The sequence below is a fragment of the Rhopilema esculentum genome, chromosome 9 (assembly GCF_057945365.1).
Source record: "Rhopilema esculentum isolate cy_ngs chromosome 9, ASM5794536v1, whole genome shotgun sequence".
In the NCBI taxonomy this organism is placed as follows: domain Eukaryota; kingdom Metazoa; phylum Cnidaria; class Scyphozoa; order Rhizostomeae; family Rhizostomatidae; genus Rhopilema; species Rhopilema esculentum.
In genome coordinates this window covers 12,858,919-12,873,073 of record NC_142823.1, presented here as the reverse complement: position 1 = coordinate 12,873,073, position 14,155 = coordinate 12,858,919, and the positions used below count along the sequence as shown (strand labels likewise).

Genomic DNA, 14,155 nt, shown 5'->3' with positions numbered 1-14,155 from the left:
ATGGCACATAGTGGAAGGACTGTTGATTGAGAACAGTTAGCGTTGCTGCCTCAATTCTACTGTCTAATGCAAGATCTAAAAAGCTTTGAAATGCTGCATAACGACGCTTAACCTCTGTCACAAAAAATTTTTGCATATTAACCAATACTTTATCCGACCATAAGGTGCACTTTTCAGTTATACCAGGTTTGTAAAAGTTGTCCGTGCATACCTATGATTAGAATGGAAATCACAACTGAACAAAGAAACATGCCATAACCACCAAGAGAAGAATTATGCAAAAGTGCCAGTTGATTAAAAATGGTGAGGGGGTAATATTTATAAATAGTTTTAACAAAAAACTATCCTGTAATCTAAAAATGAACAAGAAAAGCACATTGTTAAAGGGTATAAAGAATATTGAATGCAATCTCACTTGCACAGGGATCTATGCATGTTAACTGCTAAAATACTGTGATGCCATGATAATAAATGGGTAGCAAAGACTATAAACCTGTAAAAATTTCATCTCTGAATGGAAGTCTACTATTTAAAAACTGCATGTTACTAAAGCGTTTTTCTGGGGTAAAGCCATTTGCAACTTGGAACTGTGCATTCAAGGCATTGACCTGATTGTTCAATCAACATTTGACAGCCTTTCAGCCGGTTTTCCACTAGGCGGAATTTTCCGTGCGCAGCAGAGCGGCTATTGTTTTTGAAACAATGCACGCCTACGGATGAGGACTTCAATTTCCACTGGAAGAAATAATAGTCCAATACTTTCCCTGAATATTGACAGACGCCGCAGGTTACTCTTGATGAAAAAGCTTCAATTTCTAAAGCTTATGGTTTTTCAAAGATCAAAAGACAAGTAACAAGAAACAAAAAAAATTCTGGGGTTGTGAGCTTTATCAAGCGAGAAAAGAAAAAGGGGAATTTAATTTGCTGGTTAACGACTTGAGGCTCTTTGACCAAGAACTGTTTTTTAGATATTTTTGAATGTAGCCATCAGATTTTGATATGATCCTTGATTTTCCTCTTCTGTCATGTGTCAAAGCATTGAATGATTTGATTGGTTGGCACCATTGGACGCGGTGGAAAAGTTGAAGTAAATCCGACTTTCAAATACACGCGCAGCAGAGCGACAAGAAACAGCTATTGTTGAAATAAACAATGCAAATACAATGGCCGCTCCGCTGCGCGGGGAAAATTCAGCCTAGTGGAAAACCAGCTTTAGACCATTTGCCAAAGTGGTGTTGCAGTGGCAAATTGTGGAAAGGAATGAAACACAATGCTCAATTATTTCAATGACTCAATTTGTTGCTATTTTACAGCTAATTCCTTCGCAGATACCATATGCTCCAGTTCAGTCAGAAATATAGGCAATGAGATATGCTGTAAGGATCTTTCTTCCTTGTATATCTTGTGGTTGATAGGAAGAACCCACCCTTGTATATGTAAGGAAAACACAAAACATATGTCAATGTACAAAGTACACAGCGTGCATGAACATTGTCCTCTCTTCTCAATTTGACAAATTCTGGTAAATGCTCTCCAAAATTCCATTTTTTCCAATTCAGCTCTCAATTTTTTTGACCATTTCTTCTAATTTTGACCATTTCTTCTAAACTCTTATAAACAGGTTTAGATTCTTGGAGGATAGCATTTTTTTCAATAGAAGCAGCCTTCTTTTTTGCTATGATTTCTGCCCACTCTCTTGGTTCTGGTCTGAAATAAAAAATTGACACTAAATCAACAAATTTCACAAAACACCTTATAGGCAACATAAATAGCTTTACATTTCAGTAGCAGAAACCAAAATAAAAGTAATTTATGTAAGAAAGATTGTGGGTTACACCAAAGAGGGACTGAACAGAGAAAAACCCAGTTTTTGAAGTTGCATAAATCTGCAATACTATAAACTCTATTGGAGGGCACTTTTACCTTTGAGATAAATTTCTTTCCAAAAAATAACAACTGATTTGTTCTTATGATTGGATTCGCTCCTTAATATATTATAAACAAGGCCTGTCGGTTTCAATACTCTTCGTTGGCAGATGATGGAATTGCTCCAGGTTTGAGATCTTACAGTAAAAGTAAAACTGCTGTCTAGAAGTAAAACTGCTGTCTAGAAGTAAAACTGCTGTCTATAAGTAAAAATTAAGGAACTGAATTGAACTGAAATGAACTGAACTGAATTGAACAGAAGTAATGTAAGGTTATAGAAAAATAATGACTTTAGATTAAAGTTTCCACTTTGCATCTAAAAGGCAGTCATACGATCATAGCAAAGAGGAAGAAATTGAAGAAGGAATAAAGTTGAAGAAACTCACTTGGGTCTCTGTTAGCATTTATTTGGTCATCTGTAAAATGTCTTTGGCAAATAAATATCTGTTTGGCTTTGATCTGCGACCGAAGATTAGCGTCAATTACTCGATTTTTTGTCACAACATGGATAAGTTGCTCTCTCAATTTTGTGTTGAAGGGGTCTTCACCAGAGGGAACCGTGAAAATTCCAACTCCCTTGTACTTTTTAGACCTAGAGGTTCCACAGCCATAGATTGAGCAGTTATCTCCAGGCATTATAATAAACAAAGGTTCCCAAATCAAATAAAACCATATACTTCATTTATCATGTTTTCCTTAGTGACTGCGACATTGACTTGCTATGGTTGTTTCTGCTATGCGTGGAAGAGAATGGGTACTAGCCGCCAAGACAGAACAACAAGTTTAAAAATAGGCTATTGTTAGTTTCCAGACTATTCTCCTTCTTTTATCTATGTTAAAATGCATCATATAAAAAAGTCTACAGATTCTCTCAAAAACTTTTTCAGCACTATCTATATGATCAAGCTACATTGCTTAGATTTTGACATTGTAAAATCTGTTTACTCTAGGTAATACGCAACCTGCTGCAACAGAACTGTCCCTGTGAAACTCGTAAAACTCAACCACCTGAAGATCAGATGTTACAGTTGACAATACATCCAGCAACTATAAAGACTCTGTCATTCAAACATCATCTTCACAACCCATAGTTACTGATGGATTGGTCCAGACAACAGGCTTTTCTTTGTCAAAGCAATGTCAAACTGTCCCTTCCCAGATATCAAATGTATGTTTTCAACATTTCCAAAGTACACAAGACTTTTAGCCAGATACCAGAGCCTTCCTAATAAAATAAACGTACTACAAGCACATTCTTCGCTGTATAATCTACATGCTTGTGTAAAGACAGTCTTATCAGCTTTTCTCTCTTTCTGCACAAGCAACATTACTACAGGCTACTTTTCTTGGTGAAAAACTTAGGCCATTACCCCTTTTGGAACGACTCAAATTTAGGCATGCAGAAACGCGCACAATGTAGAAAAACCAGGAATTATTATCTGCCTTCTTTCCTTCTACCTTTATCATTCGTCAGTATCAAATCAGACTTTGGTTGAGCCATTTGTTTTCAAATTAAGAGTAAAGGAAACAAGTTATCCCCCAGTTTGGTTTTCTTACTTGAATTAGACTTTATCACGTGTCATACGTTCAGCGACTCATGAATTGTTGAGAATCACAACGGGAAGCCTGCCGTTCCATCGAAGAAGCCACTTCTGTGCTTCTAATACCACCTCTCAGCCTACCAAACAGCAAAGTTCAAGATGCCCCAGGTCCTCCATTTAAAAGGAGAAAACAGTCAACCCTGGAGAACTTCAAAGTAAAAGGTCTATCAGCTGATTTCCCTTCAGAATTAGTTAGACCTCAGCAAGAGTATTCGTCCTCAGACACTTTTGTTTCTCAAACTTCTCTTGACACGCCCCCAGAGAAGGATCAAATAACATTGAACTCTTTTACTGTTCCTTTTCAAGTTGATGTTGGTGAATGCTTCAAATATTGTAAAAGTTTGAATAATGAGCAGAAAGATGAGGTCCTTCAAAATCACTGGAAACCTGAGCCTGGCTATCTATTTCCTGTCAATTCTATACATCGTAAGTTTCAACACAAATGGCTTGCAGAGTTTCCGTGGCTTGCTTACTCCAAACATGTTGATGGTGCCTTTTGCATCAACTGCTTAGTTTTTGGCATTCCTGAGAAAAGTCAGCATGGGGAAAACAAGCTTGACCACTTATTTACATCACCACTCACTGCGTGGTCAAAAGCTTTGCAAAAGTTCCGCGACCATGCTGCAAAATCAAATGTTCACCGTTCTGCCACACTCAGAGCAACTCAATTTTGTCTCGTTATGGAGCAAAAATGCAAGCCCATTGATCAACAACTCAATGCTTTAGTTGATGAACAAATAAGAAAGAATCGGGCCAAGCTATTTCCGATTGTGGAAGGTATTATGCTTTTTGGACGTCAAAATATTTCGTTTCGGGGTCACAGGGGCGATTCTGCTCATTACGATGACAATTCACATAATCCTGGTATTTTGCAAGAATTGTTGAAATTTCTCGTCCGCTGTGGTAACAATGAAGCATTTAACGAGCAAATGACGAATGCCCCCAAAAACATGACATACAGATCTAAAACTACTCAAAACGAGCTAATCAACATCTGTGGCGAGTTTATCATTTCTAAGCTTCGGTCAGAGGTTCATGAAGCTAGGTTCTTTTCGGTTCTTGCTGATGAGGCAGCAGATATTAGTAATATTGAACAGATGCCCCTCGTCATCCGGTTTGTTGACAATCAGGCAAAAATTCGCGAAGAGTTTATGGGCTTTATTCTCTGTTTTGGAGGCATGAAAGGCAAAGATATAGCCAATACAATTCTTCAGGCTGTTGAAGGTTTTGGTTTAGACATGAACCTTTGTCGTGGCCAGGGGTATGACGGTGCTGGCTACATGGCAGGCAAATGCTCTGGAGCTGCTGCTAGGATATGCCAGTCATATCCTAATGCTCCTTACACTCATTGTGGATCGCATGTGCTAAATCTTTGCGTAGCCTCCGCTTGTAAGATTCAGGTTGTCAGAAACATGATGGGGCATGTGCGTGTTGTCACAGAATTTTTCAATTCAAGCACTACACGATTTGAAATCCTGAAGAAAGTCATCAGAGAGGTGCTTCCTACTTCGCGTCGCAGCCACCTCATCGATGTTTGCCGGACAAGGTGGGTCGAGAGAATTGATGGGCTAGATGTATTTCTGGAGCTCTATGATGCCGTTGTAAGGTCTCTCGAAACTATCATGCTAAATTTAGACAAATCGTGGAATTCTGATTTGGTCCGTGACGCGAGTGGTTTGTTCTATTCAACAACATCTTTTCAGTTCATATTGTTACTTGTCGTTGTTTCACGCTGTCTTGAAATTACCAGGCCTCTCACTAAACAATTTCAAAAGGTCTCGTTTGATGTTGTTGCTGCAAAAGAGAAGATTTCGTTGACGTGTACCTCTCTACATCGCTTACGATCTGAAATTGATGATATTTATCTAGGCTGGTATGACGAGGCAGCATCTATTGCTGAATCAAACTCCATTTTTACTGCGATGCCTTGCACTGTTCTAACGCAAGTTAACCGGTCTAATGCTCCTTCTGAATCAGTCTCTCAATATTATAAACGAAATGTCTCAATCCCTTTCTTGGATCACTTGTCAGGCCAAATGGAAGCTCGTTTCTCTGATAGAAACATGTCGGTTTTAGACGGATTTTATGGTATGCCGAATATGATTGCAGCTTCTCCTGAGTGGGAAAACAGATTCGGCTCTTTTCTCGATCTTTATATCAGTGATCTTCCTGAGCCAAGATATATCAAGACCGAACTGATGATGTGGAAAGACCATTGGCAATCCTCAAAAAACATCCCATCAACATTATCTGCACTTCTTTCGAAAATTGACAAATTAACATTCCCAAATATATATGCTTGTTTCCAGATCCTAGCGACATTGCCAGTAACAACATGCACTTGCGAGAGGTCTATTTCTGTTCTTCGCAGGCTAAAGACATACCTTCGAAACACCATGTTGCAACAAAGATGCAATGGGCTAGCTCTGCTATGCGTTCATAGAGGAGTCAGGATCAATACTGATGAGATAATTGATTGTTTTGCAAGAAGGCATCCTAGACGGATGAAGTTGATTGACATATTAAACACAGATCCTGACTGTGAATAAGTACCAGCAAAGTACATACTGCAAGCTACTGGCTCTGACCTATCTAAGGCTGTTTCTGCTTTCAACATCAGTTGCTGTTTTCTTTACTTTGGCTTTAACTCACCTAACTGGTCTACATTAGTTTCTAGTTCAATTTTTGTGCTTTTGGGGCATTCAAAATCTGAATCGTTGCTGACCAGCCATATGGTCTGCGTTGTTTTTCATCGAGCTATTATGACTTCCATTCATCGTGGTGGTCTTCGATTGTTGCTCATCTATTCATTTGAGTTTTCGTTGTTTAAGATACCCAGAATTTGACCCATCAATGTGGTCTGCGTTTGTTGCTCAAATAAACATTTTAGTTGTCGTTGATTGAGATACCCTGATTATTACCCATCAAAGTCGTCTGCGCTTGTTGCTCATTTAAACATTTTAGTTGTCGTTGTTTGAGATACCCTGAATTTGACCCATCAAAGTGGCGTTCGTTCGTTGCTCATTAAACATTTAGGTTTTCATTGTTTCAGAAATCCTAAGTTTGACTCGTCAAAGTTGTATGCGATAGTTGCTCATTAAATCGTTAATAATTTGATGAAGATATTTTGTGTTTGATAAATTGGTTTTTATGATATCAGAATGTAAATGGATTTCTATGTAGTTTTCTTGGTAGTTATTGAGACTTCAACCGATCGAGTAAAATTTCTTAAGTAAGGCCATAGGGCGTTACCTGGCAACTGAAAAGGGCGTTACCTGGCAACTGAAAAGGGCGTGGCGTCTTGCCTCAACTGCAAAAAACTTAAGCACCCCTCAAAATTTGAGCTGGATCCGCCCCTGGCTTTATAGAGTTATCATTAGTAGGCCCTACAACCATATTCATGTAATGCGAGGCGAAGTATCTTCTGTTCTTCTTGGTTACTGCAATATCAAAATATATTTTCATTGTTCTGTTCTAGGAAGCAAGGGTTACAAAGAGCTAAAGGCTGTCATTTGCAAAAAGCAACTTGTTAATGATATAAAGAAGCTGTCACCACTGCAACAGACAAGTGCCTTGTAGTCATTCCACAACGCTGTCATACAATTTCCACCAAAAAGCACACATTTTTCATATTTGGCAATGAAAGCAAGGTAGCACTGTAACAATAATATTCCTACTTAATTATTACTTGCAATATAGCCTTATATTTGCTAAATCTATTAACAGTTTATATTAGAACCTTTGATGCAATAAAAAACAAATAGAAAAACATATTTCACACCAAAAAGCACGCACACATTTTTCATATTTGGCAATGAAAGCAAGGTAGCACTGTAACAATAATATTCCTACTTAATTATTACTTGCAATATAGCCTTATATTTGCTAAATCTATTAACAGTTTATATTAGAACCTTTGATGCAATAAAAAACAAATAGAAAAACATATTTCACACCAAAAAGCACGCACACATTTTTCATATTTGGCAATGAAAGCAAGGTAGCACTCTAGCAATAATATTCCTACTTAATTATTACTTGCAATATAGCCTTATATTTGCTAAATCTATTAACAGTTTATATTAGAACCTTTGATGCAATAAAAAAACAAATAGAAAAATATGCTTTTTTGTGACCGGAATCTTCACCTTCTCTTCCCATAAAAATTATTCTCGGCAGCCTTACATTTGAATGAAAATGCAATTAAAACGCAAGCTATGACAAAGCAGGGTAAGGAGAGATGGAAGATTTCCTATCCCAAATACAAGAAAGGAGCTGTAGCCAAACCTGTGAAGACAAAGCCAACATATGATCAGAACTTTCGTATCTAAGTCCATCAATATTTGTGAAACTGTTCAGGTCTAAAGCCACTTATCAGCATTGATTTCATGATCCAAGTAAATATAATTCTTTGATTTTTTTAAGGATATGTCACTGAACTACTGCACATGAGTGTAAGGAGGCGCTTGAAAGTCAGCAGTTATTCAGAATCTTTGACAAAAGTTGCACAACTTTCTGTATCTACACCAGGGCATTTGACAGAGAATATTGAGAAAGAGGGTAAGGACGAAGTTGTGAAACAACATAAAACCGGATTCATGAAAGTATCTGACAATAAATCAGTTTTGGGAATATCTGAAAAAGATGACAGCTATGAGGGGCCACAACAGATGAGACGCAAGAAGAGAATAGAAAAAATTTCTGAGCAGAAACAAGAAACAAAGAGACCAAGAAAATAATTGGATGGAAAGCTGATTAATATTTTTACACATTTTCTGTTGATATTAAGCGGATGAAATGCCATGACAAATTTTTTTATATCTATATATCAATAAGGATTATAAAAACAATTCAAGATATTTCAGGATATTTGAAACCAGTAAATTCATCAGAAGGAAAGGCACAGCGAATCTTGTTGACAACACAGGGTGGTAGTATCCTCCTCTGATGTTTCCCTAAAAGATGCCACAACCATCTAACAAATTGTCTGTAGCTTATGTAACTGAACAGCCTAGGAAAATAAAAAACTCTATTATTTGCCATTCTGCAAGTGAAAAAACCAAACAAGGTTCCTGAGGAGGAAATTGTACTTTCCCGGTCTTTGCTGGTCTCCTTTAACCCCTATTGATTCGTGCAACTTCATTTTTGTTTGTTGGCAGTCCCATAAACTTTTTTTCGACTGTCAGAAGGATTTCGCAAAGAGAGCATAACAAATATGGCAGTGTAGGGAATTTAGAAAAAAAGCACCGGACACTAAAGTATCATTTACCCAAATGCAAGTCTACTAAAATCGAAATAATACTGGAATTGTCTACAGCAGAAAAACTGCTTTTGCTTCAAAAAGAGTCTGTCCTGAAACGAGAGTTTCCAATATTTTTACACCGAGTAGAAATCAGTGTTAGCTAGGTCTAAGTTTATTTTTGTGAAAGACAACTTCTACGTTTTCAACTCCTTGATCCCCCCTCACTCTAGACAGCCATCCTTATTTATCACCTGCACCAAGAAAAAGCTCCAATACTGTTTCTGCACAGTTATTAGTTGAATACTGGAGAAACATCATCTTGCTCGAAAAACTATCTACACAGCCATGAACTACAAACCTCCATCGAATTAGCTTGTGGTTCCCATCTATGTGCCACAGAGCAAGAGAATTGTGGACCTAGTAACATCTCCTGCTTACAACGTTTAGCTGAGTTTTTCGTAGCAACATTCTTTTGGTGTCCACAGACCACATAGCATAGCGAATTCTCCGCCACTGTACTTTATACCTTTTTGCAGTTAAAAATCCTTTCATTCATCTTATTCCACAATTCGGAAGCTCTTTTAAAAGCCTCACAAGAGAATTGTGGACCTAGTAACATCTCCTGCTTACAACGTTTAGCTGAGTTTTTCGTAGCAACATTCTTTTGGTGTCCACAGACCACATAGCATAGCGAATTCTCCGCCACTGTACTTTATACCTTTTTGCAGTTAAAAATCCTTTCATTCATCTTATTCCACAATTCGGAAGCTCTTTTAAAAGCCTCACAAGAGAATTGTGGACCTAGTAACATCTCCTGCTTACAACGTTTAGCTGAGTTTTTCATAGCAACATTCTTTTGGTGTCCACAGACCACATAGCATAGGGAATTCTCCGCCACTGTACTTTATACCTTTTTGCAGTTAAAAATCCTTTCATTCATCTTATTCCACAATTCGGAAGCTCTTTTAAAAGCCTCATAACCAACTCAGAATTATTTTTAATTTCAATGTGTTCATCTCTTAAAATATCATGTGCAGAAACTAAAGCCGAAATGCAACTGTCTGGAATGAAATATCCAAAGTTTCATTACTCTGAAGGCAAGTAGCAATGACTTGTTCCAGTTGGTAACAGACGTAATCAAAAATATTACTGTCGATTGAGGAAGTGTCCTCCAAATCTCTCAAGGGTTTTTGTAACTGAGACGAAATATAAGTAAACACATTTTCTCTGGAACTTACATCTGCTGAAACATTTGGAGCCATTTTGAAAGAAAACAGTTCCTGTGGAGAGCAGTGCAAAGCATACAATCTCTGCAATAAGCACTTCCGTTTGTTTCTAACCTGAAACCATAAAAGCAGGTGATGACCCCTGGTTTAATAGACGATTGTTGATTTGACGGGACAGTCTACAAATCACATTATCAATCATGTTATGATTTGTAGATCGTGGGATGATGCCATAAATTGACTCATCAAACTTTTCAAGCTGTGCCGTGACGTAACAGAATGAATCACAGGTATCTGACAGTATGATCCACGTATCATGATACAATCTATTGTTTGTTATTTTGTCCATGATGTGACTCCATAACATTCCAAGGCTAGAGCTGCTAGCTGGTCTACCTCTTGCACGATCAATCGATTCTGTGAAAAAATCACTAAATCCTATTGTTTAAACTAAAGTTGTCAAATGTTGGACGGATTTCACTTCAGCACGCTATTGGATACAGGGAAAAGGAAAGGAAGCGAAGATATTTGTTGAAAACCGTGCGCAAGAAATTATAAAATTTGTCAATACTTACCTCTGGTCATACTGCCCCGGGAAGGAGAATCCTGCAGATGTTCCTATTCGCAAATATGATGTCAGAAAATTGCAAATGAATGATCTCTGGCATTCAGGTCGCAAATTGTTTAAAGACGATCTCTAAAATTGGCCTAACATTGATCATCAAGATGAAATGCCGCAGGAATGTCAAGAAGAAATCCGCAAACATTGTCTGGCAGAAATTTCACCTTTTTGACACATTTCACAACATCGTAATCAGTAGCTTGTAGTTGTTTGGTTAATGGTCTTGTAAGTGCAAGACAATGATAGACAACAACGAGTGTTACAATAAACTGGAATGAAATAGATCCTTAAAAAAACCCCTACATGAATCTTAGCTCCACGTTCCTTCGAAGTTATCTTTAACTTCAGCCAGTGCCTCAACAATTGCCCAGAAAAGCTCAACAAAAACCTCAAGACCATCAATTCATGCAACCCACCTTGTGCGGCATTCATCAATCAGATGGCTATGGTGAGATTGAGGAAACAAAGATTTTATTTTGTCGCAAAGCAATGTATATCCTTTTTGGTTTACATTAAAAAATTCAGACACGACTCGTACGTACCCCATCATATTTTTAACCATTTGAATTTGACAAGCTCACTCTATACATAGATTCAAAACATGTGATCGACAATGGACATAGATAGCTTTGGGTTAATCTTGTTGTATGTTAACTGTTGCACCAGAGCATTTTCCTGACATGTTTGCTGCGCCATCATATCCCTGCCCTCTACAGTTAGCAATAGGCAAGCCAAGCTCCTCTAACTTCTCTTTGATTTTCTTTGCTATTGCCTGGCCAGTTAGACCTTCATTACACTCTGTAAATCCTAAAAATTTCTCTTGAATTGTAGATGTACCATCAACAAAACGAACATGTTTAGACATTTGCTCCACATTGCTGACATGAGCTGCCTCGTCAGCTAGTACTGAAAAATACTTTGCCTGCTGTATTTCGTTCACCAAAGACTTTTGTACAGCACCACCACAAATTGCTATAATTCATTTTGGGGTAGTTTTGGACCGATAGGTTGTGTTCCCAGGAGCATTCAAAAAGTGGTCCTGAAAATTAAGTTGAAAAACGACAAAATTTCTTGCAAGTTTCCAGGATTGTTTGAATCCACTTCATAGAAATCAGAATCATTCCTGTGTCCTCTTAAAGCCATGGCCTGCCTTACCAATAAGAGAATTGCTCCAACTATTGGCTTGGGTTTTTCCCAATTTTTTTAAACCTGCTTGGAAACAGCATGATTCAGCTGGACGTCAACAGAGCTCATTTTATTTTGCATTCTTAAACGAAATTATGTTGTTGTCTTATGAATAGGGGACTTTTCATCATGGTCATTAAGCTTCTTCAAGGCCTTCGACCAGTTCTTAAAAGGCTTTTCAAAAGAATGCCTAAGCTTTGAAGCGTTGTGTGTGTTTTGACCACCAAACATAACACAATTAATGCAAAATGCCCCATCTAACATGTAGGAATACGCAAGCCATGGATACTGTTGCAACCAAAAATGCTGAAATCGACACCCCAAGGAATTGACAGGGAAATGAAAGTCCTTTCCAGGTTTTCAAATATTGTTCAGAAGATCATACTTCACTTGATCCCAAAGGAAAAAGCACGATTGGTAAAAATTTCCGATGTCATTTTGAGGACAGGAAGAGGCGGAGAAAGCTTCTGGAAGTGAAGGAAGACGTCAAACGTCCATTTTTGAGCTGTCAACCATCTTGCTTTCGGAAGAAACCCTTGTGAAAGCCTGGGAAGAAGATGCCAAATCATCAAGTTTAGTTTTTTTAAAGGCAATGGCATCTATTTTCATCTGCGTGCGCTTGGAAGCTCTTACAGGCTCTTGTCTATTGTAATCGTTTGCTCAACATTTTGATTTACCTGGCTTGATCCTTCCAGTTTTTAAAGCATCTTCTGACATTTGTAGTAAAGGAACGTAATAGTCTTTGTTTTCTGGAAATTTACTTTAAGAGGAGGTGCAACAAAAAATATGGATCTTTGTATTGTTTGAAGAGGAAGAGCCTCTTGGCAAAATGGTGCCCTTAAAGGAGAATGGCGGAATATTTTTATTTTTTGTACAGGTACTGGTACTTGTTGTCCTTAACACGATCGTGATGTTATTTTTTGTATTTCTATGATATTTTCCGAGTAATTGAGCTGATAATTCAAATTTCTTCTGCAGGACAATTATCGTTTTCCATCGTTTTCGAGAATCCATGTGGCCATTGTGATGTCATATGTCATCACTGGTTTTCCTGCACGCAATGTGGGCCTATATAATCTGCATAAATTGCAGGTAGCAATCAGCTGCAAATTTCAGCAAAATACTACACTGCAATGCGTATAACTGTTTCGAGGACAGTATAAAAAGGTCTGACAAGGTAAATGCCTCTTCTTGTACCCATCCAGAAAGAAGAATAAGGTTTTTTAGTTTTCTAAAAGACCTGGTGTACCGTCCATTGTGGGTGCAAAATATGCGCCTGGAAAACTTTGTTGTTAAGGATCATTCAAGGCTTTGCGAGAAACATTTCGAGGATGACCAATTTGAGGTAAGCTGACATGTTGTAGAGTCTCTTGATTTGGCTGGTGAGAAACAAATCAAACTGAAAAAAGATGCTGTTCCAACGATATTTGATAGAGGGTTGCTGAAATCGAGTGGTCAAGTCAAAGGAAACAAACATTCAAGAGAAAGAATACTGTCTTTCAGTCAAAGCTTTAGTCTAAGTTTGTTTGCAATATCAGTCCCAAGAAGCGTAGCTCAAAGAAAAGATATGGGGCCTATAAAAAACGTCGGAGATTAGAGGTAAATCAATTTTGTTTTTTTTATTTTCATGACTGTTGTAATGCAATGTATCTGTACCATGCATGTGTAAAAAAACGTAGCAACAATAACAGAGTGCTTCTTGCCAATCCATCATTAGTGTTTCATGAAAATTTGAGCTGTTTACATGAGAAATGCACCATTGTTTAAATTTAGTTATTTTACCTGACTTGTCAGTGTCAAATGAAACGATTCTCTTCCAGAGGCCTTGTGAGTTGCTGTTAGCAAAATATCATTCAAATAATTAATAGGAGAAATCTAGTGCAAAGGGATTACTTTTTAAGCACGTTTTCAGTTTATAAAATCAGGTCTTACATGTTTAACATTGTTTGTTTTTTCAAAATAATAATCTGTCTATTTTAAATATGCAAGCTAATTTTTCCATAGTTGGTATCTGATATGTTACAAACAACCACAGTCAATCGCTTGGTCAATCTTATGGAACAAAGTCAACTGCCGATGCACAAGTTGGATCACAAATTTCAGAGAGTGAAATCGGTATTGACAGACAGATGTGTGATTCATCCACCCAATTACAGTCATTTCAAACGAGCCCTACCCTGCAGCTAATCTGAGCACACAGACCCTGGTTTATTGGCACTTTAAAGGAACCCAAACAAATACTAGATCATGGTCAAAAGGTAAAACATAAATTTGAAATTATCTGAAATATCTTTTTTCTTATTGAAGGCTGTTTTTGAATACTTTTGGGGTCTTGGAAAATATTGAAAATAAA

General features: G+C 37.6%; 1 protein-coding gene across 1 annotated transcript in view; it reads left to right on the top strand.

Moving 5' to 3' along the window:
• The first annotated feature begins 3,541 nt into the window (after positions 1-3,541).
• The window catches only part of LOC135694060 (52 kDa repressor of the inhibitor of the protein kinase-like), a 31,968-nt gene continuing 21,354 nt past the window's right edge, over positions 3,542-14,155 (top strand). Inside the window, exon 1 of the mRNA XM_089109966.1 lies at positions 3,542-14,060. Within this exon, the coding sequence (XP_088966092.1) occupies positions 4,208-6,076 (1,869 nt within the window). The 5' untranslated portion in view covers positions 3,542-4,207 and the 3' untranslated portion in view covers positions 6,077-14,060. The remainder of the gene's footprint in view (positions 14,061-14,155) is intronic.